At 37.7% G+C, this 27,213-nt stretch overlaps 1 protein-coding gene across 5 annotated transcripts in view; it reads left to right on the plus strand.

The window, feature by feature from the left end:
• The window catches only part of MAP2K5 (mitogen-activated protein kinase kinase 5), a 252,618-nt gene that overhangs the window by 87,448 nt on the left and 137,957 nt on the right, over positions 1–27,213 (plus strand). For all 5 annotated transcript variants that reach the window (XM_028100051.2, XM_028100050.2, XM_028100053.2 and 2 more), the window contains 4 exons: positions 4,007–4,075; positions 4,173–4,254; positions 21,610–21,671; positions 26,881–26,929. In XM_028100051.2, coding sequence (XP_027955852.1) covers positions 4,007–4,075; positions 4,173–4,254; positions 21,610–21,671; positions 26,881–26,929 — 262 coding nt within the window. The remainder of the gene's footprint in view (positions 1–4,006; positions 4,076–4,172; positions 4,255–21,609; positions 21,672–26,880; positions 26,930–27,213) is intronic.

Here is a 27,213-nt window from a genome sequence, read left to right on the forward strand (position 1 = left end):
AATTCATGAAATGTGTTTCTAACTCACTTTATTAGGGGACGGGGGTGGAGGTAGTAGGCAAGGTAGTTGCAAACAAGTAGAGCAGAAAACAAATAAAAATAATGTTAGCCATCTTGGCAAACAGAACCCTTTTTGTATCATAAATGTATTCTATAAAAATCTTTCAAAGTACAGCCTAACAGATTTCCTAATATTTTTTATTTTCTAATTGGGAAAGTCACCTAAGAGGAAATTTCTTAGCTTGTATATAGCATGTGCTGATTATCATTCTTTGACTGTTTTGGGTTTCTGCTGCTTTTAAACTAGCATTTAAATGGACCATTTGATTAATCATTTGTATACTGACTGTAATCCTCCCAAATTTCCTTTCTGAGTTGTACATACTGTAAAAGACAATTATGTCGCCACAGATTAAATAAGCGAATTAAAACAGAATAGAGGCTTAATTTGACCTGTGATTTTGCTCTCCTTCCCTTTAGTGGAGTGTATGCCACTCCAGCAAATAAATGAAGTCATCCATGACAGCTTGTGATGAATTGCCGTATTTATACTGTATATTTTAATAGCCTCACACTAATTTAAATTGAGCACAGAGTAAATTATAATTCAGTCACTTGACTGCTTATATTTAACTTGACAACTCATCCTTATTTGTCCTGGAGGTGTAGTGGAGAGCAGCAGAAATGCACCCAGGTATTTTAGTTTCTCACTTAACCCTTTCTCCCTGAAATGCTTCATGTGCAGATCCTTTCCAGTTTGAAATATTGAGCTCTTCCTAAGGAAGAAAAAAATCACAGTAATAATGAAGACTCAGGGAGTCCATACTTTCCTTGTACTTTAAAAAGAAAATTAGAATTTGCCATGCTTTTTTCCATTGCTTTCAAATAAGGAATTGGACTTATTTTTAGCAGTTTAAAAGCTCACTCCCAGGGATGCCCAAGGGAAGGAGAATTAACCTTCTACCTAGAGTACCAAGTCTCCCAGAAAATAGAAGAGCATTTCACTAGAGTTATTTTAAGGTGAATTTTACTTTCCCTCTTAAGTTCCAGAAATTACTTTATTCACTTTTGCACCATTATGGAATCTCCGCTATTCTGGCCCATAACAAATACCAGGAATGATCAAGACCCACTAGAATGCAGTGGATTGGCCCCACAAATACAGTATTACTTGCTACATTTTAGGTCAAGTGTGGCACTTTTATTTATTTTGGTGTTTATGTCTTCAGTGTTAAATTCAGTTGTAGAAATCAAGCAATCCACCTCCTTCCTGTCTAGAAACAGCTTCTGATTTAGAGGATTACAGTTGTAAGGAGCACTTTAATTAAATCCCACATCACTTAATGGGCACTGCTGTAAGAAAGACCCTGTGCTGGGTGCTGGGTGTAGGGGCAGGGGGACCAGAGAAAGATGCCCAAGACCCAGTGCTTGCCTTCATGGGGCTTATAACCACTTTACTCTCTAGGCTTGTGGTTTTAGGAGATAGGCATGAATGCCAAGGTAGAATGTGAGAAGGGGCATTGTCAAGGGCCAGAGCTAGAGATAAATTCTGATAGAGGGCTTTGGGGCTGGCTTCATGGAGGTGGTGGTGGTGTCATTCAAGCTGGGTCCAAAAGATAAGAAAGGTTTTATGATTAGTAACTGTGGGGTGGAGTGAGCAAGCATACCTCCAGTGGAGGGAACATCAAGAGCAAAGACAAAGTGGGGAAAGCATAGGACCTGTGTGTGGATCACCAGTACAAAGCACCTAGTTTCTGAGTTGGTGGTATGGTGGTGAGCATAGCTGCCTTTCATATCATCTGGCTTCACATGAGAATTGGGTTTGCAGTGGGGAGCAGTGGGAGGAGTTGGAATAACTAGATTGTGGAAGAATTCTTTGAATGTTGTGCTATAGTTTTAATGTTATGCTAGGCCATGGACACCTAATTAAGGTTCTTGATCAAGGGAATGATATGTTTACAGCCAGTAGTTTGGGGTTAATTGCAAGGTGTTGGCTCACTATGTGGAATCCTGCCGTTTCTGGATTGGGGGCCTGGAGATGCAGGATATCTTAGCAGTCATACAGAGTACTGAATAAATGGCATTTTCGAAACCTTAGATAAGTGGTTCTCAACCTTAGTATGGGTTAGAAATCAGGTGGAGAGTTTTTTAAGAATATCAAGATGTGGGCCCAACCCACAATTGATTCCGTTCTTCTGGGGTAAGGCCTGTGCACCAGGATTTGTTTAAAGTACCCTCATGTATTGATATAAATACCTTTATATAAAAGTAATAATAATATGCAGCTAGGGTTGAGAACCACTGCTCTGAGGTAAATAATAAGTTCATTCCTTTTCATAGAGTTTTGGGGTGAAAGAGTCCCTGCATCTGACATAGTGGTGTGAATAGTTCTGATATTTTATGGCATGGAATTGAAACAACACTAGATGAATTTATTTTGCCGCTAAGTTTTATACAGGAACAAAAATGTAAGTGAATATTGTTGGCAAATGACTATTGATCGAGAGAAATGTTTAAATGTTTCTCGGCAGTTTTGTATTACACTTACAATCTAGTTTAGTGAGAGCTTTTATAAATAACCCTAAAGCAAAAACTCCTGATAGAAACTGGCCATGCCTTTCCCCCCTCACTTTCCCCTCCCCCAGCTGGATGTCAGTACTATAGAACGTGTGTTTCAAAATTGTCCCTTTTCTTTCCGTGCTCTATCAGCAGTTTGCAATTCATAATTTATGGGGTTTTTTTCCCACTGTGAGTGCATATATTCTGAGGTTGTAATACAAAATCTGTTTCAGTGTTGCCTGGTGTATAACTGCACTATCATGGTAATTGTGAATGTTAAGTTTTTATCTAGAAACGTCTAGAGTCAGAAACTCTGCCACAAATCTTAAAAATTATCTTTCACCTATTTTATTCTCTTATTCTCAGCACTGTCTTTTTTTTTTTTTAAGATTTTATTTATTTATTTGAGAGAGAGAGAGAGAGGAGAGACAGTGATAGGGTAAAAGCCAGAAGGAGAGGGAGAAGCAGAGCAGGGAGCCCGATGTGGGGGCCCGATCTCAGGACCCGGGGATGGACCTGAGCCGAAGGGAGGTGCTTAACGACTGAGCCACCCAGGCGCCCCACAGCAATTTTTTAAGTAAAAACAATTTCCCTTGAATTGGCTTCACTGAACTGTTAAGTAAAATTTGAACAGTTGACAGTCTCCTTTCTTAAGAAACAAATGTTTGAAATAAACTAGAACTTATTCTAAGTAAGTTTGTAAATTGTTTTACATTTCCATGTTACCAATCTTCCTCAGTGGTTGATGCTTTAAGGAAAAACCATAAACCGCCAGGACATTCTAAGAGGTGTCTGGGAATCAGGGAGGGACCTTGACATTGCCAGGCTGTGTGGCTTCTCAGCACCTTGCTTTCCTCCTTTAAAACAAGAGAATTAAATGAAATCATTTCTGTGGCTCCTTCAAGCTCCAGCATTTTATTATAGTATTAGCAAAGAAACATGACTTTGAAAAATATAAAAAGATGATGTATTTTTAAAGCTCCTTATTTCTCTCATAACTAAAAAACCTACTTTAAATGTCATTTTTACTCATCATCCTCTCTGCTTATCACCTAGTGTCTGAATTACAAGACAATTTTTTTTTTTAATGGTTTCAGAGTCATTCCTTTCTTCCTTTTCTGGAAATAACCAATGTGGCCAAAATAGGGTATATAAATTAAGGGTGTTATAACTTAACTGACTTTTAAAGCCATTAATGCTGACCTTTGAGACCTGGCTTTTTCCGTGGTCCCATCAATCACTTCTATACCACCTCCCCCAATGCAAAGGGTTAGGCAGATGTGGGTACAGTTTGTACTCCTGAGGGTTAGAATAGTGGAGAGGAGAAGAAGGGGGCAATGAAGAGAGGAAACACTGTATTTTTTCCTTTTTATATTTCATAGTGAGTATAGCTGTATTTAATTTAAAGGTGAATATATGTGTAAATGTTGATTCCTTTCTGTATTTAGGTCATACTGCTAGATATTACACTGGAACTTCAGAAGCAAATTATGTCTGAATTGGAAATTCTTTATAAGGTAATTTTTTTTTGGTCATTTTTTCCTCATAAAGCATCTTACGGTATTGTCTTGCAGGTTTGTTTGTTTAACTACCTTTGTCTTATTTTTGTTACAGTGTGATTCATCTTATATCATAGGGTTTTATGGTGCATTTTTCGTAGAAAACAGGATTTCAATATGTACAGAATTCATGGATGGTGAGTTTTCCCTCTTACAATATTTTAAAAATGATTCGGGAAGTAGAGTACTTATAACCTGGTTCTGATATAGATGTCAAGTAGAATTAAAAATAATTAAAATATACTAATAATTACCTCCTTTATACTCTAAACGTCTCAGTGTTAGAGGTTCCTGGTGTTAAATATTTACAGCTGAGCTATAATTTCAAGAATGTAATTTCATTTACTTTTATTGAAAATTTAAATAGAACAGATTAAATGCTGGTGGTTTGATATTTGATTCTTCCATACAATCTGTCCTTACTTGCAAAACAGATGTTCTGTTCTTTTAATGTTTCAATAGCCAAAACAGATTTTCTTTCAAAGAAATCTATTAACCCAATGTCCTGTGTCTTTTAGAAAGAAATCGGTTCTTAATTGCAAGATAAGAAATTGTTTTTCAACACAGCTGTTTAGCCAAGATGCGTTTAGTTTTCTTAGGACTCTAGCCCTTTCCTTTCATCTGTATTTTTCATTCATTTCTATGTTGCTCTTTCTTGATCTGAATATTTTGGCAAAATGCAGATTTCTTGGTACCCTATCCCTGAAATGATGTCATCATTGTTATTTACCCATTTTAAATCAAAGCAATCTTGGGGCGCCTGGGTGGCTCAGTCGTTAAGTGTCTGCCTTCGGCTCAGGTCATGATCCCAGTGGGATCGAGCCCCGCATCGGGCTCCCTGCTCGGTGGGGAGCCTGCTTCTCCCTCTCCCACTCCCCCTGCTTGTGTTCCTGCTCTCGCTGTCTCTCTCTGTCAAGTAAATAAAATCTTTAAAAAAATAAAATAAAATAAATCAAAGCAATCTTTAGATTTTATATATCAGTTTTTCAATGTCTAGCGCATTAAAATGCAACATTTTTTTAATATACATAGTTCATCTGGGGGATTCTCAGTATATTACTAAAGCAACTATTTCATGCCTTGGAAGACTTTTTAATAAGCCAACATTGGTACCTTGATAGTATAATAAGGTATATCATGTGTTCTAAATTCAGTTTCATTAAAATATGTATTTATTGAGATGGCATACTTAATCACCATAAAAGTCACCATTTTGATGTATACAATTCAGTGGTTTTGAGTATATTCACAAGGTTGTGCATCCTCATCATCACTAATTCCAAAACATTTTTAATCACCCCAGAAACAAACTCCTTAGGCTTTAGCAGCCACTCACTCTTCCCTAATTCCGCTAATCTGTGGCAACAACTAATCTACTTTGTGTCTCTAGATTTCCTTATTTTGGACTTTTTATGTAAGTGGAATCATGCAGTATGTGGCCTTTGTGTCTGGCTTCTTATACTCAGCATAATGTTCTTAAGGTTTATCCATGTTGTAGCATGTATCAGTACTTTATTCCTTTTTATAGCCAAATAATAATCCATTGCATGGACGTACCACATTTTCTTCATTCATTCATCAGTTAATGGGCACTTGGGATGTTTCCACTTTTGGGCTGTTAATGAATAGTGCTGCTCTGTGCATTTGTGTACAAGTTTTTGTGTGGACATACGTTTTCAGTTCTCTTGAGTGTATATATCTAGGAGTTAAATTGCTGGGTCATATGGTAACTCTATGTGCAATTTTTTGAGGAACTGCCAAACTGTTCCATTCTATTTCACACCAGTTTGCCTTTACACCTGCAATGTATGAGGGTTCCTATTTTTTCCACATCTTTGCCAACACTTGTTACTGTGTGTCTTTTTTATTATAGCCTGGTGAGAAATGGTATCTCTTTAGTTTTGATTTAGATTTCTTTTTTTTTTTTTAAGATTTTGTTTATTTATTTGACAGAGAGAGAGAGACACAGTGAGAGAGGGAACACAAGCAGGGGGAGTGGGAGAGGGAGAAGCAGGCTTCCCACTGAGCAGGGAGCCTGATGCGGGGCTCGATCCCAGGACCCGGGGATCATGACCTGAGCCGAAGGCAGACTCTTAACGACTGAGCCACCCAGGCGCCCTTGATTTAGATTTCTTAATGACTGATGACTTTGACAGTATTTCCCTGTGCTTATTGGCCATTTGTATATCTTCCTTGGAGAAATGTGTATTCAAATCCTTTGTCTATCTTTACATGGGTTACTTGTGTTCTTATTGTTGAGTTTGTAAGAATTCTTTTTATATTCTGGATACTAGACTCTTATCAGATGTATGATTTGCAAATATTTTCTTCCATTCTGTGAGTTGTCTTTTAATTTTCTTGATAGTGTCCTTTGAAGCACAAAAGTTTTAAAATTTGATGAAGTTCAGTTCATCTGTTTTTTCTTTGGCTGGTTGTGCTTTAGATGTCATATGTAAGAAACTGTTGAAAATTTACACCTGTTTTCTTCTAAGAGCTTTAGAATTTTCACTCTTACATTTAAGTTTTTGATCCATTTTGAGTTAATTTTTGTATATGGTATAGAGTCCAAATCCATTCTTTTGCATGTGAATATCCAGTTGTCCTAGCACCATTTGTTAAGATTATTCTTTCCCATTGAATTTTCTTGGCACTCTTGTCAAAAATTTATTGACCATGAAATGTATTTCTGGGCTTTTGATTCTATTCCATTGATCTATTTGCCCATCCTTGTGGCAGTACCAGACTGCACTTTCTTGCTTTTACTTTATTATTCTAGATTATTTGAGCTTTGTGGTAAGTTTTAAATTAAGAAGTGTGAGCACTCCGACTTTATTCTTTCTCAAGATGATTTTGGTCATTCTGGGTCCCTTGCATTTTCATATGAATTTTGTAATCAACTTGCTAAATTTGCACACATACCAAAAAAGGTCCAGCTAGGATTTTGATACAGATTGTGGTGAATCTGTAGATCAATCTGGGGAGTACTGCCAATTTAGCAATATTGTCTTCCCTCACTCCATGAACACAGACTGTCTTTTCCATTTATTTAGATCCTCTTTAATTTTTTTCAGTAATGTTTTATAGTTTTCGGTGTTCAAGTTTTGCAGTTATTTTGTTAAACTTATTCCTAAATATTCTTTGACACTATTGTATATTGAACTTTTAATTTCATTTTTAATTATTCATTGCTAGTGTATAGAAATATAAATGATTTTTGTATATTGATCTTGTATCCTGCTACCTTGCTAAACTTGTTTCTTAACCCTAATAGGTTTTCGTAGATTCCTTAGGGTTTTCTATATAGATCATGGCACCTGCAAATAGATGTAGTTTTACTTCTTCTTTCCAATCTGGATGCTTTTTATTTCTCTTCCTTGCTTAACTACCCTGGCTATAGCCTTCAGTACAGTGTCAAGTAGAAGTGGTAAGAGCGGACATCTTTCTTTTGCTCCTGATCTTAGAGGGAAAGCATTTAGTCTTTCAGTATTAAGTGTGGTATTAATTGTGGGTTTTTAGTAGATGTCCTTTATTGAGTTGTCAGAGTTCCCTTCTCTTCCAAGTTTGTTGAGTGTTTTTATCATGAAAAGGCATTAGATTTTGTCAAGTGGTTTTCTGTGTTTGTCGAAATGATCATGCGGGTGCCTGGGTGGCTCAGTTGGTTAAGCATCCGATTCCTGATTTCAGCTCAGCTCATGATCTCAGGGTTGTGAGATCGAGCCCCACATCAGGCTCTGTGCTCAGGACAGAGTCTGCTTAAGATTTTCTCCCTCTCCCTTTGACCCTCCCCCCCATGCTCTCTCTCTGTCTCTCTCTCAAATAAACAAATAAATCTTTAAGAAAAGAGTCTTAAAAAGAACTATAGAAATATATGAACAAAAGAAGAGAATAATCCAATCCCCAAGATGTCCCCTTACATATTTTGTTATTCTGTTGTTAGGTGTGTATGTGTTTATAATTGTTATATCTTCATGATGGATTGACTCTTCTATTGTTATAAAATGTTTTTGTCTCTAGTCACTGTATTTGTCTAAAAGTCTATTTTGTCTAATATTAGTATGGTCATCCTAGCTCTCTGTTGATTCTTATTTGCTTATTATATCTTTTGCTATTGTTTGGCCATCAACCTATTTGAATCTTTGAATCTAAAGTGCATCTCTTGTAGACATAGAGTTGGGTCATTTTTTAAATCTGTTCTACCAATCTGTCAGTATTTAATTCATTTACATTTAATATAATTACCAGGAGTGCCTGGGTGGTGCAGTCAATTAAGTGACTCCTGGTTTTGGCTCAGGTCGTGATCTTGGGGTCATGAGATGGAGCCCCATGTCAGATCTGTGCTCAGCGTGGAGTGTGCTTGGGATTCTCTCTCCCTCTCCCTCTGCTCCTCCCTCCCAAAATAATAACTAAATCTTTAATATAATTACCAGCAGGATAGGATTCATATCTGCCATTTTACTACTTGCTTTCTTTACGTCTTACATCTTTTATGTTCCTCTGTTTCTCCATTACTGCTTTATTTTATGTTAGATATTTTTTAATGTATTGCTTAAATTCTCTTGTGGTTTTACTATTTTTTTTAGTTATATTTTTGGTTTTCCTAGAGATTATAATTAACATTTTAACTTGTAACAACTTAGTTCAAATTGATATCAACTTTTTTCAATTATATAAAAACACTGCTTCTATTCAGCTCCATTCTTCCCCTCTCCTTTATGCTGTTATTGCCATGTAAGTTACATCTTTATAAGTTGTATGCTTATTAACACAGATTTATACTTACTGCTTTTTACAGTTCTCTTTTATTTATTTTTTATTTATTTATTTTTAAAGATTTTATTCACTTGACAGAGGGACACAGCGAGAGAGGGAACACAGGCAGGGGGAGTGGGAGAGGGAGAAGCAGACTCCAGGCTGAGCAGGGAGCCCGATGCGGGGCTCGATCCCAGGACCCTGGGATCATGACCTGAGCCAAAGGCAGACGCCCAATGACGGAGCCACCCAGGCGTTCCTGCAGTTCTCTTTTAAATCAGATAGGAGAAAAAGACTTACAAACAAAAAATACATGTATCTTGTTTTTTATATTTACCTATATAGTAACCTCTACCAGTGTACTGTATTTTTGTGTGTGAATTTGAGTTACTGTCTAGTAACTTTCCTCTGAAATTCCTTCAATCTGAAGGACTCCCTTTTATTTCTTAAAAGATTTTATGTATTTATTTTAGAGAAAGAGAGAGAGCAGGGAGAGGAGCAGAAGAAGAGGGAGAGAGAGATAATCTCCAGCAGACTCCTGGATGAGCGCAGAGCCCTATGTGGGGTTCGATCTCATGACCCTGAGATCATGACCTGAGCCAAAACCAAGAGTCAGACACTTAACCGACTGAGCTACCCAGGCACCCAAAGATAACACATTTTCAATACTTTAACTCCTTACCTTAAAACATTCACTTTACAGTCTATATTTAACTGTCTTTTTTGAGATGACTCCTTTCTAGACTTGAGCTGCCTAAAGCCCCTCTCTTACTGTTCCTTGGCAGCTTCCCTTTACTCCGTGCTAATCAGTCCCTGAACACTGAAATTTCCCACTTTTTGCAGATTGTTCTCCAGTTCCTATCTTTCTGTTATTTACCACATCAACTATCCTAAAATTTTATTACCCTTTCCCAGATCTGACCTCCTCCTTTCTCCCTCAGAGATCACGTAGATTTTCACATGTGAGCTCTCACATTTTCTTGTGCTTCCACTTGTAGCTTAGCCACATGTGCACCCACCTGACCCTCCTTGCACATGAAGGGCTGCACGAGGTCAGTCCCTCCACATGCGCATCCACTTGGTGGATTTCTCTCCACCAGTCACCCTCTCTCTCTTTTGGATCTTCCCTCTCTATAACACAGCAAAATGTACCCTAAAAATATATGGACCAAAAACTATGTACTGCCCTCTATCATTTCTTCTCTTCCCTTCCCATTGCAGTTAAACTTCTTGACAACTTTCTCCCAACCCTAGTACTATTCCTTTAGTGTAGATTCTATTTTAACCTCATATTAGTCCTTTATTTCCAAATATTTATTGAGCACTTTCCTTCAGACATTGTTCTAAACCTGGGAATACACTAGTGAATAGGACTTAATTCCTGTCATTATGGCACTTAAATTCTAGAAGGGGAGGCTGAGAAGAAACACACAGTACATTCTCTGAGAGGGAGAAGTCTCATTAGAATATAAAGCAGGGCAGTTGATCACTATAGGAGAGGAGGAGCTAGAGAGGATGGTCAGGGATGGCTTTTTTATGGGAGTGACATTTTAGCAGAGACTTTAATGTCAATGAACCATTCAGGGAAGGTCATGGGGAACATCTTTGAGGAAGATGTAGTATCTAGTAGAAATGCACCAAGGTGGGAGCAAGCTTGATATAATCAAGACCCCTCAAGAAGGCCAGAGTGACTAGTGAGTAGTGATGAGAGGCCCTGGGGCTGGACAAGGGGCCAGAGAAGTAGGCAGAAGCTAGATTGTGTAGGCCATGTAAGGAAGTTGTGTATCAGTCTGAATTAGGGTGCCATTGGAAGGATTCAAATAAGGGAGTGACATGATATGCCTACATTGAGTAAAACAATGTCCTCCGATATGCTCAAATATAGCATCTCAGAATATATGCCTTAGTTTTTGGATTGCCATCTTGGGAATAACATTTTTTTCCCCAAAAACCCATGTTGTAGAGAAAGAAAGAGAGGATCAAGTACTCCCTTGAGTACTTGAAAGAAAGGGCTCTTTATTTTTTCATCTAACAGAAGCTAAAAGAGCTTCTTCTGAAATTTCTGCTTATGGTTCCAGATTTTAATTTTATTAGTATTGATAATCAATTAAAAACCATTTTAAGGAAAATTTTGGGATGAATATGACAGTATTGTTGTTTCTTGAGAAGTTCATTTACTACATATTTGTGTTTATCCTACATGCAAGACACTACTTTATATTTTAGCCCCATATTAGGTTAAGCACAGACCTTATGCCATGAATCCTTTTGGCTTAGTTGCATGAAAATGATAGCCCTAATTCATCAAGAGAAGTATATAGTTTGGCAGTTGAGATGGGGTTTTTTGCTAATCTATTTTTAGCACTCTTCCTCCTGGTTCCTATGGTGGATAGTGGTGTGCAATGAAATGACTGGCTAGGGGTGATCTGAGGCCAGGGAACACAGAGACATGACAGGTCACAGAGAGCAAACCAGTGATGTCCCCTTAGAATCACGAATATAAGGTTCAAACCAACTGTGCAACATAGAAATGAGTTTCTGAATGCCTTGAATACCAATGTCTCAATTAAGATTAAACTATCTGAGTAATGGTAATATCACATTATATTAAACTGTAAAAAAGTTCACATGTGATTCTTAAGCTCTATGATGTTATGGGGAAACCTTTTAAATGTTTGCAGTTCTGGGACTTCAAAGGCTGGTGAGACCTTACCTGAGCTCTACCATCAGCTGACTCATGGCTATGACTAGAAAACTTACCTTTCTGAGACTCAGTTTCTCCCATTTGTCAAATAAAGTCATTGGACTGATCTTTAATGTTCCTCTAGCACTAATGTTGGGTGACTTGATGAGTCTTAAGAATTGCCTTTTTGGGAGGGGCGGAGCAAGATGGCGGAGGAGTAGGAGACCTAGATTTTGCCTGGTCTCAGGAATTCAGCTGAATAGGGATCAAACCATTCTGAACACCTACGAACTCAACAGGAGATCGAACAGGAGAGTAGCAACAACTCTCTGAACAGAGAAGCGACCACTTACTGGAAGGTAGGACGTGCGGAGAAGTGAATCCGAGGCGATATTCGGGAGGATAGACGGCGGGGGAGGGGCCTCCGCCGACCGCTTCTGGCAAGTGATAGAGCCGCGGAGCACAAAATCGGACCTTTTAGAAGTTGGCTCAGCGGAGGGACGTCACTGCAGTGGCTAAGCAGGGGGTGGAATCCTCCCGGGACAGTGTGGTCTCAGGACCCTTGGGGTCACAGAGAGACCGGGGGTGCCTGAGTGCGCCAAAGCTCCCAGGTATCAGAGCGGGGAAGCCGGCTGCAGATACGGAGCAGAGTCGCGGGCTCTCAGCTCAGGGTTGCCATAAACTGTGATCTGCGGCCCAGTCGGGGCACGGCTCCCCCAGCAGGGACCCAACAGGCGGCAGATCCGGGGAGACTCCCCTTCCTTCCCAGGGAGGAGCGGTGTGGGAACGCACTGCAGGGATCTGCTGGGTTTGGAGACTCCGAGCGGGGTCGGGTGCCAGAGATAGCAACGCTCAATCACAGGCCGGCTGAGCACGGAGTGCGGCCGGAGACCGGGGACACGGAAGTGACTGCTTTTCTCTGGGGGCACGCTGAGGAGCGGGACCCCGAGTTCTCAGCTCCTCCGAGTGGAGATTGGGAGGCCGCCATTTTCACTCTGGTCCTCCAAAGCTGTACCGAGAGCTTGCAGGGAACAAAAGCTCCTGAGAGCAAACCGGAGCAGCTTCCTTAGCCCGGACCGACAAGGGCAGGGCAATTCCGCCTCCGGCAAAGACATTTGGAAACCATAGCAACAGGCCCCTCCCCCAGAAGATCAGCACAAACAGCCAGCAAGCCAAGACCAAGTTGATCGATCAAGGAGAATAGGAGAACTCCAGCGCTAGGGGAATACTGCACATAGATTCATGGCTTTTTTTTTTTTTTACCATGATTCATTATTTCATCAAAGTTAATTTTTGTTGACTTTTTTTTATTTTTCTTTTTCCCTTTTTCAACCAACATCTTATAAATCCCCTTTTTAAAAAAAAAAACCATTTTTTATTTTTTTTTCATTTTTAGAGTCATATTTTATCCCTTCATAGTAGTTACCCTTGTTTTTGGCATATATATATAAGTTGTTCTCTCTTTCAAATTTTGAGGTACAGTTTCTTCTAACAGATCAAAATATACCCTAAATCACTAGTGTATGGCTTTGTCCTAGTCTCTTGCCTGATCACATTCTCTCCCTTTTTCCTTTTTTTTTTTTCCCCTTAAATCTTCTTTCTTTTTTCAAACAACTTATCTTACCAAGTCCTTTTATAAAATCTTTTATAATTTTCATCTTTACAGTCATCTTCCATCCCTTCATTGTATCAACCCTTATTTTGTACATATATATCTTTCTTCCTTTAAAATTTTAGGAGGCACTTTTTTCTAACAGACCAAAATACGCCCAAAATCTAGTGTGTGGCACTGATCTATGCACTAGCCTGATCATATTTGATCATATTCTCCTTTTTTGAATTGTTTTGTTTTTGTTTTTATCTTTTTTTTTCTTTTTTTATTTCTTTTTCTCTTTCTTTTTTCTTTCTTTCCCTTTCTTTTCCCCTGGTTTCAGGTCTTTTCTGATTTGTATAAAGTATATTTGCTGGGGACGTTGTAAAACTGTTAGCCTTTTGTTCTCTCATTCATCTATTCTCTGGACAAAATGACAAGACGAAAGAAATCACCTCAGCAAAAAGAACAAGAGGTAGTACCGTCAGCCAGGGACCTACTCAATACGGACATTAGTACGATGTCGGACCTAGAGTTCAGAATCATGACTTTAAAGATACTAGCTGGGCTTGAAAAAAGCGTGGAAGTTATTAGAGAAACCCTTTCTGGAGAAATAAAAGAACTAAAATCTAACCAAATCGAAATCAAAAAGGCTATTGATGAGGTGCAATCAAAAATGGGGGCACTAAATGCTAGGATAAATGAGACAGAAGAGAGAATCAGCGATATAGAAGACCAAATGATGGAAAATAAAGAGGCTGAGAAAAAGAGAGAGAAACAACTACAGGATCACGAGGGCAGAATTCGAGAGATAAGTGATACGATAAGACGAAACAACATTAGAATAATTGGGATCCCAGAAGAAGAAGAGAGAGAGAGAGGGGCAGAAGGTATATTGGAGCAAATTATAGCAGAGAACTTCCCTAATGTGAGGAAGGAAACAGGCATTAAAATCCAGGAGGCACAGAGAACCCCTCTCAAAATCAATAATAATAGGTCAACACCCCGACATCTAATAGTAAAACTTACAAGTCTCAGAGGCAAAGAGAAAATCCTGAAAGCAGCTCGGGAGAAGAGATATGTAACCTACAATGGTAGAAACATTAGATTGGCAACAGACCTATCCACAGAGACCTGGCAGGCCAGAAAGGACTGGCAAGATATCTTCAGAGCACTAAACGAGAAAAATATGCAGCCAAGAATACTATATCCAGCTAGGCTATCATTGAAAATAGAAGGAGAGATAAAAAGCTTCCAGAACAAACAAAAACTAAAGGAATTTGCAAACACGAAACCAGCCCTCCAAGAAATATTGAGAGGGGTCCTCTAAGCAAAGAGAGAACCTAAAAGCAGCAAAGAGCAGAAACGAACACAGACAACAGACAGTTAACAGTCACCTTACAGGTAATACAATGGCACTAAATTCATACCTTTCAATAGTTACCCTGAATGTAAATGGGCTCAATGCCCCAATCAAAAGACACAGGCTATCAGATTGGATTAAAAAACAAGACCCATCGATATGCTGTCTGCAAGAGACTCATTTTACACCCAAAGACACCCCCAGATTGAAAGTGAGGGGGTGGAAAACCATTTACCATGCTAATGGACACCAAAAGAAAGCTGGGGTGGCAATCCTTATATCAGACAAACTAGATTTTAAAACAAAGACTGTAATAAGAGATGAGGAAGGACACTATATCCTACTTAAAGGGTCTATCCAACAAGAAGATCTAACAATTGTAAATATCTATGCCCCGAACATGGGAGCAGCCAATTATATAAGGCAATTAATAACAAAAGCAAAGAAACACATTGACAACAATACAATAATAGTGGGGGACTTTAACACCCCCCTGACTGAAATGGACAGATCATCTAAGCAAAAGATCAACAAGGAAATAAAGACTTTAAATGACACACTGGACCAAATGGACTTCACAGACATATTCAGAACATTCCATCCCAAAGCAACAGAATACACATTCTTCTCTAGTGCCCATGGAACATTCTCCAGAATTGATCACATCCTAGGTCACAAATCAGGTCTCAATCGGTACCAAAAGACTGGGATCATTCCCTGCATATTTTCAGACCACAATGCTTTGAAACTAGAACTCAACCACAAGAGGAAAGTCGGAAAGAACTCAAATACATGGAGGCTAAAGAGCATCCTACTAAAGAATGAATGGGTCAACCAAGAAATTAAAGAAGAATTAAAAAAATTCCTGGAAACCAATGAAAATGAAAACACAACTGTTCAAAATCTTTGGGATACAGCAAAGGCAGTCCTGAGAGGAAAGTATATAGCAATACAAGCCTTTCTCAAGAAACAAGAAAGGTCTCAAATACACAACCTAACCCTACACCTAAAGGAGCTGGAGAAAGAACAGCAAATAAAGCCTAAACCCAGCAGGAGAAGAGAAATCATAAAGATCAGAGCAGAAATCAATGAAATAGAAACCAAAAGAACAGTAGAACAGATCAACGAAACTAGGAGCTGGTTCTTTGAAAGAATTAACAAGATTGATAAACCCCTGGCCAGACTGATCAAAAAGAAAAGAGAAATGACCCAAATCAACAAAATCATGAATGAAAGAGGAGAGATCACAAGCAACACCAAAGAAATACAAACAATTATAAGAACATATTATGAGCAACTCTATGCCAGCAAATTAGATAACCTGGAAGAAATGGGTGCATTCTTAGAGATGTATCAACTACCAAAATTGAACCAGGAAGAAATGGAAAACCTGAACAGACCTATAACCGCTAAGGAAATTGAAACAGTCATCAAAAATCTCCCAAGAAACAAAAGCCCAGGGCCAGATGGCTTCCCAGGGGAATTCTGTCAGACATTTAAAGAAGAATTAATACCTATTCTCCTGAAACTGTTCCAAAAAATAGAAATGGAAGGAAAACTTCCAAACTCATTTTATGAGGCCAGCATTACCTTGATCCCAAAACCAGACAAAGACCCCATCCAAAAAGAGAATTACAGACCAATATCCCTGATGAACATGGATGCAAAAATTCTCACCAAAATACTAGCCAATAGGATCCAACAGTACATTAAAAGGATTATTCACCACGACCAAGTGGGATTTATTCCTGGGCTGCAAGGCTGGTTCAACATCCGCAAATCAATCAACGTGATACAATACATTAACAAAAGAAAGAACAAGAATCATATGATCCTCTCAATAGATGCAGAAAAAGCATTTGACAAAGTACAACATCCTTTCTTGATCAAAACTCTTCAGAGTATAGGGATAGAGGGTACATACCTCAATATCATAAAAGCCATCTATGAAAAACCTACAGCGAATATCATTCTCAATGGGGAAAGACTGAGAGCTTTTCCCCTAAGGTCAGGAACGCGGCAGGGATGTCCACTCTCACCACTGCTATTCAACATAGTATTAGAAGTCCTAGCCACAGCAATCAGACAACAAAAAGAAATCAAAGGCATCCAAATCGGCAAAGAGGAAGTCAAACTCTCACTCTTTGCAGATGATATGATACTGTATGTGGAAAACCCAAAAGACTCCACCCCAAAACTGCTAGAACTCATACAGGAATTCAGTAAAGTAGCAGGATATAAAATCAATGCACAGAAATCAGTGGCATTCCTATACACCAACAACAGGACAGAAGAGAGACAAATCAAGGAGTCTATCCCATTTACAATTGCACCCAAAACCATTAGATACCTAGGAATAAATCTAACCAAAGAGGCAAAGGATCTGTACTCAGAAAACTATAAAATACTCAGGAAAGAAATTGAAGAAGACACAAAGAAATGGAAAAACGTTCCATGCTCATGGATTGGGAGAATCAACATTGTGAAGATGTCAATGCTACCTAGAGCAATCTACACATTCAATGCAATCCCCATCAAAATACCATCCACTTTTTTCAAAGAAATGGAACAAATAATCCTAAAATTTGTATGGAACCAGAAGAGACCCAGAATAGCCAGAGGAATACTGAAAAAGAAAAGCAAAGCTGGCGGCATCACAATTCCGGACTTCCAGCTCTATTACAAAGCTGTCATCATCAAGACAGTATGGTACTGGCACAAAAACAGACACATAGATCAATGGAACAGAATCGAGAGCCCAGAAATGGACCCTCAACTCTATGGTCAACGCATTTTTGACAAAGCAGGAAAGAATGTCCAATGGCAAAAAGACAGTCTCTTCAACAAATGGTGTTGGGAAAATTGGATAGCCACATGCAGAAGAATGAAACTGGACCATTTCCTTACACCACACACAAAAATAGACTCCAAATGGTTGAAAGACCTAAACGTGAGACAGGAGTCCATCCAAATCCTAAAGGAGAACACAGGTAGCAACCTTTTCGACCTTAGCCGCAGCAACTTCTTCCTAGAAACATTGCCAAAGGCACGGGAAGCCAGGGCAAAAATGAACTATTGGGATTTCATCAAGATAAAAAGCTTCTGCACAGCAAAAGAAACAGTCCACAAAACCAAAAGACAACCGACAGAATGGGAGAAAATATTTGCAAATGACATATCAGATAAAGGGCTAGTATCCAAAATCTATAAAGAACTTATCAAACTCAACACCCAAAGAACAAATAATCCAATCAAGAAATGGGCAGAAGACATGAACAGACATTTCTCCAAAGAAGACATCCAAATGGCCAACAGGCACATGAAAAAGTGCTCAAATTCGCTTGGCATCAGGGAAATCCAAATCAAAACCTCAATGAGATACCACCTCACACCCGTCAGAATGGCTAAAATTAACAAGTCAGGGAACGACAGATGTTGGCGGGGATGCAGAGAAAGGGGAACCCTCCTACACTGTTGGTGGGAATGCAAGCTGGTGCAACCCCTCTGGAAAACAGTATGGAGGTTCCTCAAACAGTTGAAATTAGAGCTACCGTTCGATCCAGCAATTGCACTATTGGGTATTTACCACAAAGATACAAATGTAGGGACCCGAAGGGGTACGTGTACCCCAATGTTTATAGCAGCAATGTCCACCATAGCCAAACTGTGGAAAGAGCCAAGATGTCCATCGACAGATGAATGGATAAAGAAGATGTGGTATATATACACAATGGAATATTATGCAGCCATCAAAAGGAATGAGATCTTGCCATTTGCAACGACGTGGATGGAACTGGAGGGTGTTATGCTGAGTGAAATAAGTCAATCAGAGAAAGACATGTATCACATGACCTCACTGATATGAGGAATTCTTAATCTCAGGAAAGAAACTGAGTGTTACTGGAGTGGTTGGGGGTGGGAGGGATGGGGTGGCTGGGTGATAGACATTGGGGAGGGTATGTGCTACGGTGAGCGGTGTGAATTGTGCAAGACTGTTGAATCACAGATCTGTACTTCTGAAACAAATAATGCAACATATTTTAAGAAAAAAGAAAAAGAAGAAGATAACAGGAGAGGAAGAAAAGGGGAGTATGTCAGAGGGGGAGACGAACCAGGAGAGATGATGGACTCTGAAAAACAAACTGAGGGTTCTGGAGGGGAGGGGGGTGGGGGGATGGGTTAGCCTGGTGATGGGTATTGAGGGGGGCACATTCTGCATGGAGCACTGGGTGTTATGAACAAACAATGAATCATGGAACACTGCACCAAAAACTAATGATGTAATATATGGTGATTAACATAACAATAAAAAAATTAAAAAAAAAAGAATTGCCTTTTTGGGATAGGCTTGTAAGATAGAAGTGATAGTAAAACTCAGTAACAATTCAACTGAAAATCTTTCATTTTTAGCCTAAGAATTATATAATCGCACAAAGAGAACGCATTAAGCTTAATAGGAACTCTTGATTCTGAGTGGATCTGCCAGATCCTTTTTTTTTTTTTGCCTTTGACAGTTATCTCTAATGATTATGTCAAGGACAGGATGATGACACAAAGCCAGTATATAAAGATTTACTCATGTGGGTGGCTAAGGAGAGTGGGATATAACCGAAATTAAATGGATATTTACAAAAACCAGTGAACTACCTCAAAATGAGATTCTTTTTTGGTTTGTTCTACCAATAAGGGTAGTAATGTAATCTTTGGCGTTTCCATTTAGCTTATTGACTATTGATTATCTGTTTAGCTAATTAAACCCTGATTTACATCTTATGTAAAAAAAAAAAAAATCTCAGGACTTCTTACCTAGTGTATGTGAATGGATCTGCACCTCCTACTGTTGAGCCACTCAAGCTTCCCTTCACTTCACAGGGGATTGGTCCAGGACACTGCATTTGCCAGTCTTCCAAATACCAGCCCGTAAAGCTTGATCTTCTTGACTGTTTATTCTTGGAATTGCCAATTCATTTGAAAGATCAATGAGAACATGAAATCTTTTCTTACAGTATTTTCACTTTTATTGCATCTATAATAAAAATGCTATTTTAGTAAATAAAGATGGTTCAGTTCATTGCAGAAGTGTCTTTTTTTTTCATTATCTTCCAGGTAGCACCCAGAGCCAAAGCATAAAGTTGAGCCATTTAGTGATTTTCCAGCTTATTTTAAGAATCTGGAAACTACATGTCAGAGTTACCTAAAGAAGTGATCATTTTTCTGTTTTAAACAGGATAAATACAAAGTCAGTAGCTTTATATGTATGCAACAGATATCATTTGTTTTTATAGGAAAAATAATTTTTTCCTGATGTTCAGCTTTAGGAAAACTTGACACGTAAAAATATTCATATTTATGAAATGTACTTAACTTCATTTCAAAAGAATAACATGCTCCATTTTAGTATCATATGAGGCATACTTACAAATCATCTAGTAGCAAAGTGATTAAATATGAATTTTTAGCCTCTGATTGAAATGGACATTATTTCTCAAATATCCTGGATAATTCCTTTATAGAACTGAAAGACTAGGGATGCCTGGGTGGCTCAGTCAGTTAAGCTTTTGCTTTCCGCTCAGGTCATGATTCCGGGGTCCTGGGATTGAGCCCCACATCAGGCTTCTTGCTCAGCAGGGCGTCTCCTTCTCCGTCTCCCCCTCCTCCTGCTTGTGTTCCCTCTCTCTCTCTCTCAAATAAATAAATAAAATCTTTAAAAAAAAAAAAAAACGGAAAGACTACACCTCAACTTGACTCAAAGAAAAGTTATTGCATACTGTTTTATAGCTCTCATAGAATTATATTGTTAATATGAGTGAAGTAGTAGTTCTTTGCATATCTTTCTGAAATTATATTACTTGTGTGAGATTGAAAAATGTGACAGCCATACCCAAATTTATACTTCCAAGTGAATATCGGTTCCTTTAAAATAGTTACCTGGGAAAGCTGTGCAATTATTTTCAACAATGTTAACTATTGCTGTGGTTTCTTCATTTGAAACTGCTTTCAGAGCAACTATACCTATCTGGTGAAGTTCACGTGGACTTTAGTTTATCTGTTGATTCATTTGACAGATATTTATCAAATAGCTTCTTGTCTGCTAGTTATGCCCATTTTTAGGTTGATGAAAACTTAAAACCAGTAAACAGTGTGGCTCTGTCTTCTTCTGTTTACGGTCTAATGGTTTTGGTTTTTGGAACTGCTAAAAGCTGGATTTAGTAAAGATGAAGGATGTTAGTGAATACCATTTTAGTGAAAAATAATACAAGGAGATTGGTTTTTCTTTTTTACTTCATAAAGTGGTTTTCAAAGTGGTATCAAAGAGAATTTTTAGGGCACCTGGGTTGGCTCAGTTGGTTAAGCGACTGCCTTCGGCTCAGGTCATGATCCTGGAGCCCCGGGATTGAGTCCCACGTCGGGCTCCCTGCTCAGCAGGGAGTCTGCTTCTCTCTCTGACCCTCTTCCCTCTCGTGTTCTCTGTCTCTCATTCTCTCTCTCTCTCTCAAATAAATAAATAAAATCTTTTTTTAAAAAAAAGAATTTTTAAAACAAATAAACTCCAAACCATTTTGAACAGAATATCTTTGGAATAGGTTGATTGTTTGTCTTAATTTGAAGGATAACATTCATTCAGATAGATGTTAATATTACTATTTTACTTTATTAGTTTTTTATGTGTATTTTGGACCTTATATTCACCGCCTTTTGTTTAGTTAATTTGAAAATTCTAAGACAGAGTCCTGGTTTACATTTGAGAAAACTGTTACACAAGATAGATACCTAAATGTGGTTGACCTGTTGATCTTCAGTTTTGTGTAGGTATTTAATTTTACATAAAGTGGAGAGTCATGGCCTATGCTTAACTAGTTTCTTTCAGTTTTTACACGTATGTGATACACTTGGAAGTAAAATGGAAATATCTAGTTATGCTTCATCTGGTAGTATATTATGTCATAAGTAAAATTGGACTAAAAACCAATTTGACCTTAGATATCCAATGCACAATGTAAGAAGAGAAGAAAAAAAATATTCTCACAGTGAATGCACAGAGGAGGAGCCCAATGCAGCGTTCTGGTACTTTTATTTATAATAGTGCAACATATCTGTCTCTACAGGGGGATCCTTGGATGTATATAGAAAAATTCCAGAGCATGTCCTTGGAAGAATTGCAATAGCAGTGAGTATATATGGCTTCAACTTTATGAAACTGGGGTGATTGAATCTTTCTAGTCAAATCTGTTCCCCTTATATCCTCACGATGTTTTCTTTTTCTTCAATCCCTGTTGACTGCCAGGGCCTTGTCAGCTCTCTCCTTTTGTCATTTTTGCATTTTCTTCTTTTCATAGACCAACCCACAGTAACAACATAGTCACATGACATGCTTCAGGCTTATGGGGACTGTGACCTGTGACGTATTCTGCTTTCATGTGTTTACAGAGACTGTAGTACACTTGCTAACCAGTAACATTTCCAGGTTCTTCAACAAGAAAGCTGTTTGGGGAATATTTTGTAGTTTTGGGCTTATGATTAGAAAATACTTTTCAAGTCTAAATTATTAAAACTATTTATAAGAAAACACTACTTTTTCTTAAAGATTTTTGCAGACTTTTTGTGTTCTTTGTTTTTAAATTTTTTACCAGCAATATCTAGGAATTTATTCCCTTTGTGATTAAAAGCAGTTTTCCTGTTTTCTGTATTCATACATAAATTGATGAAATATTTCAACTAGACTAACATTACTATATAAGCTCCAGATTTGAAATTTGGGATAATGCAGGCTAAACAGTGTCTAAGAGAAGTCATGGGGTGGTGTAATAGTAAACAGTTGCTAAACTAAAGGCACTCTGATAACTTAAGCAGTTTAATTCAGAACAAAGCGATTATACCATGTACCATTTAATTAAATGGCTCTTTTTCTCATTCATTGTACATCAAACTGACAGCTCAAATCCTTTAATCCAACATGGACACTTATTTAGTCTTAGTTCATTGTAATTCACAGCTTTCCTTTTTTCTTTCTAATTATTAGTGTGAACTGCCCAGGGTGAGGAGAACTTTCTTTTCTGATGCTATTGCTAAGTAGCTTCTAATCTACATGTTTAGGTAGATTAGTTTAGTATGAAATTTGAGTACTTAAATCACTATTTTAGATGAAAATAAAAATGTTTCATTTCCTCTTTTAATTTCAGTGAGGAAATTGTGGCTTTTGGCAGTTCTTGGCTCTAAAGTTTAATAACACGTATAGTAAAGGGCAAAAAAAGGCAAGTATACCAATTGAAAAAGAAAAAAGTATATGAGTTCTATATACTCAGTTAGGTGTTGAACTTGGCTAAAATAGGAATCTGCCTCCTTCAGTCAGAGAAGCGTGCTCTTCCTGGACTTCATAAATCTTACCTCCATCTTGTGTAGAGCCTCCACACAAGGCCATTGGTCTTCTCAATTCTACTGAGTGAGAAGCCTGCAAAGTGAATGGAGTCAGCAAAAATAATAATAATAATCGGGCTTCAAATACCGAGGTTACCTATTGGTTAATCAAAAATATGACAAAAATTATTTTAGTGAAAGCCACTTAAAAGAAGTGCTAGCCCAAAGCATTGTTTATATTTGCCCTTACATTTTTTAAAAATTAGGGTCCCCCCCTTAAATGTGTCCAATATCTTTAGCTTTTATGGCTCATCAGGTTATAGTAATGAAAACTGCCTGTGGCCAGAGTAAAAGAAATGCTTTTGATAATTTTGCTCTTCATCTGCCACTTTTTATAAACTCTGCTGGGGCCTAAGCTTATATAATGCTTCCAAAGCATATTTTTTTAATGTAATTTGATTAGATTACAAACTTGGATAAGTCTTTGTTGCAGCTGACAAACATGAGTAGAAGGATTCCCCCAATCAAAATAAGACTAGCAAATTGATGTTTGTAGGTCATCTCTCCTCTACTGTTCTGAAGACAGATCAACATTTTTCCTTTGAGTTCCCTCCGTGAGGCCGAAAAGCACGTGGGTGCTCTTTACCACGTCAGAAGCAACAGAATCAGAGGAGAGAGGAGAGAAATGGTATATTGAATACCTCGTTGTGCCAATGTTGATGAAGTGTTTTATGTATAAATATTATGTCATTTAATCTTTATAGCAAACTCTGTAGATTGTAGGTTATTGATCATATTTTATACATGTGCAAGATGAGGTTTAGAAAAATTAAAGTTATCTATAATCAGTAAAGATTTGAACCCAGCGCTGTTTTGCCCCAAGCCCCATGCTCTTTTCACTCTGCTTTCCTAAGAGAATGAGAAAAAAGGAGAGGAAGGCCTGAAAAGAAGAACAAGGTTAAAGAGGAAAAAAAGAGAAGTATATGAGAAAGGAGTGGAGTGACACATACAATTGCTTCAGATTCCTTTCACATCATAGAACGACATCTAGGCATCTCTTCCTCCCCACAATTAGCTTTATATCCCAGGTTCTAATAACCTGGCATGCTGTTGACGTCCAAAGATCCAAGGTTTGTTACAGGATGGACCCCTGTCAGCTTATAGGATGTGTAGTTTGAATTTTCTCTCATAGAATATATGGCAAGAGAATATTTTTCCAGGAAAAAAATATCATTCACATAAACTGGGTGATTTCAGCCTTTCAACTTGCTCAGTGATTTTTATCCTCTTTCCATTTGAATGTGGTCTCCTAGAAAGAGGAATGCCTTCCTGCCATTCCCTGCCATCCTTGCACATTTTGTTTTTCCTCTCATTTCTGAAGCAGTGACACTGTGTGCTGTATTTTGAGTGCTAATGTTGACTGAAGTTGTCCCTGAAAGGATGTGCACTTGACATGTCAAGGAGTGAGTGATTGACAGCAGATACAAGTACTTTCAGTGTCAAGGCTTTGTCAAGTCATTGTTGTGAAACCTAGCCTACTGAATACCAATAATACCCTCTAGAGTTTCAATGGACAGATTTCTGGTTCCCTGTACACTGCTTTTTATATGCTTCTAAAGGAAAACGTAATCTATTTTGACAAAGTTGGAAGAACCATACATTCTTTTTGAAGCTCTAATAAGATTTGTAATTTTAGTAAGTATTACAAAGTCAGTATTTGTTTCACTTTTTTTCTGCCTGATAATCTGAATATGTGGATTGCCTTCCCCTTGTGTGTTTTCTGGTTATTCATTTCTTGTGGGACCAATTTTTAGTGGTGAACCATCTTTAATGGGAAGGTTTTATAATATGCAAGTAAGGTTATAAATTGAGAAGTTTAACCTTAATTTCAAAACTCAGAGGTGATTACTTCCATGCTAAATAAGATGGCCTCATCCTACTACCCAAAGAAAATTGTTTCATTATTGATTTTTAAGGCAGTATTTTTGCCTCTTTCCTTCCTCTGTTGGTTATCATTATTACTAGTTTGATTTTTTTCTTTTCTTTTCTTTTTGTTTTTTTTACTATCTTACTGTCCAGAACATATGTGTTTTATTGTAATGCCACTTACTCCAAATCCTGGAAAAAATAATTTGCTATAAAAATGTATTCTGTTCTCTTAAAACATATAAACTTACTGTGGAAATGATCATACCTCGCTAGCAAATCTTTCAGGAGTACATCCCCCTCTAAGAAAATAATTAAAATATGTTAATCTCTGCTCAGCATTAATTGATACAGATTTTACCTTCTTTTAAATCTTTAGTATTTGGAAATTGGTTTTCTCCCTTTGCATTTGTCTTTTTAGTATTGCTCTTAGTCTTAATTGATCAACTAAAATCCTTCCAGATTTAGCCTCAACCTTCTTTTCATCATTTGCAAAATAAATGTGTAAATCACTCAGTTATTCCTCATAATGGCAGGTTTCCTTGTTTTTATAGTCCCGACTCACCTAAAATTTTCTGTAATGGTGGGTACTTTTAAATTCTGGTAGTAAATTTTGAGTGATAGTGGTTCATTCATTGTATCTGATACATAATTATGAATAGTCAACCTTGAAATTGGCAAGTTCACACTCATGTGCATACAGGGTCAGTGGGTATGAATAAAAACATGTGCATCCCCTTTTGCAACCATTTCTATGTAAAGATTGTTAAAGTGTTTAGTGATTAAACTTCTCACATAGAAGGCAGCACTTGTAACCCATATACTTAGGGTCTTAGAAACATCTTTTTTTCAGAATCTTATTTGACTGATTATTCTTAACACAGGCTGTTCAATCAAAAATCCATTCTAATTCTAATGTTTGTATTTTCTCCCTTTATTTTTTTGACCTGCCCTTTCAGTGTTTTCTATATGACTCCATACATATGCCTGCATCCACCAGGTTGGCTTGTGAGGCTGCTCAACTTGATATACTTTGATCTTTCCTACCTGAATATCATTTAAAACATTTTTTGGAAATATTCTTTTTTAATTATTTTAAACTTACAGAAAGGTTGTAAGATGCTTTCTCCAGATTCCCCAGTTGTTAACAGTTAACCATATTTGGTATGTGTTTTTTTCCTGAAACATTTGAGAGTACGTTGCAGACATCAATGGCTCTTTACCCCTAAATACTTCAGGTGTATATTTCCTAAGAACAAGGACATTCTCTCACATCATTGCTGTATACTGATCAAAATCAGGAAATTAGCATTGATTGGTACAGTACTGCTATCTAATCAGCAGTCCTAACTTAGATTTTGCCAATTGTCCAGTAATACCCTTTCTAGACCAAAAGAATAAACATTTCTGGTCCAGCATCCAGTCTAGGATTACACATTGTATTTAGTTGTCATGTCTCTGGTCTCTGTTAACCCAGAGCAGTCTCTCAGCATTTGTCTTTCCTGACCTTGATCTTTTGAAGAGTATATGGCCCCAGCACTTGGACAGTATATTTTTACCTTGTCCTGAACACTTTCCTCTCTTTCCTTCACATCAGTTGAATCTATTACTTAGAGCTCAGCACTTTGGTAAAGCCTTCCTGATTATGGGCAGGAAAAGCAATCTCTGCTCCACCCATTGTCTTCATTAGTTAGCTTTTAAAAAATGTCTTTCCTTAGTCATAAATGTCACGACTTAAAAAAAAAAAATCCACATACAGAAGTATAAGAAAGGAAAGCCTTTCCTCCCTGCCCACACCACCACTGAGAACTTAGTAGACGCACTTCCAGGTCATGTTACATGCACATACCTTCCTTTTTTTCATTCATCATGCCTTATCTTCAGAACATTGTAAGCCCATTAAAGGAAGGAGGGCTGTAGTTTACACATTTGGCATGCTCAAAGAGCCTGGCACAGAAATGGGAGATGTGTAATAAATGTTTATTGGTTTTCAGAGTTTTAAAGGAAGAATTATGGTTGATAATGATTATATGTTTAAATGTGGACAATTTCTGATAAAAAATCATCATTGGACTGTTTCTCTTTCTTAAATTTAGGTTGTTAAAGGCCTTACCTATTTGTGGAGTTTAAAGATTTTACATAGAGGTATGTACTGTGCTTACAAGCTCTGAATTAATTTGTGAGGTTGGGTGGGGAGCTCTCCAGATACCTTGCTTTTTAAATAAAATAAGCGATCTGATATTTGAGCCAGCTGATGTATTTGGTAGTCAAAAAGATGCCTGCTTTATAAATGTGTTGCTTATTTTCTCCTTCAGCTGCTCTGATTTAGATTATAGGCATGGTATTTTTGTGGATGTTTACCAAACATGTAAAAAGGTATTTCATAGTATTTGAAAATGACAGGATCTGATTTTTAATCCTTAACTCTA

The sequence above is a fragment of the Eumetopias jubatus genome, unplaced genomic scaffold (assembly GCF_037043125.1).
Source record: "Eumetopias jubatus isolate StellerSeaLion01/CBP00866 unplaced genomic scaffold, mEumJub1_p1.0 scaffold_7, whole genome shotgun sequence".
NCBI classification, from domain to species: domain Eukaryota; kingdom Metazoa; phylum Chordata; class Mammalia; order Carnivora; family Otariidae; genus Eumetopias; species Eumetopias jubatus.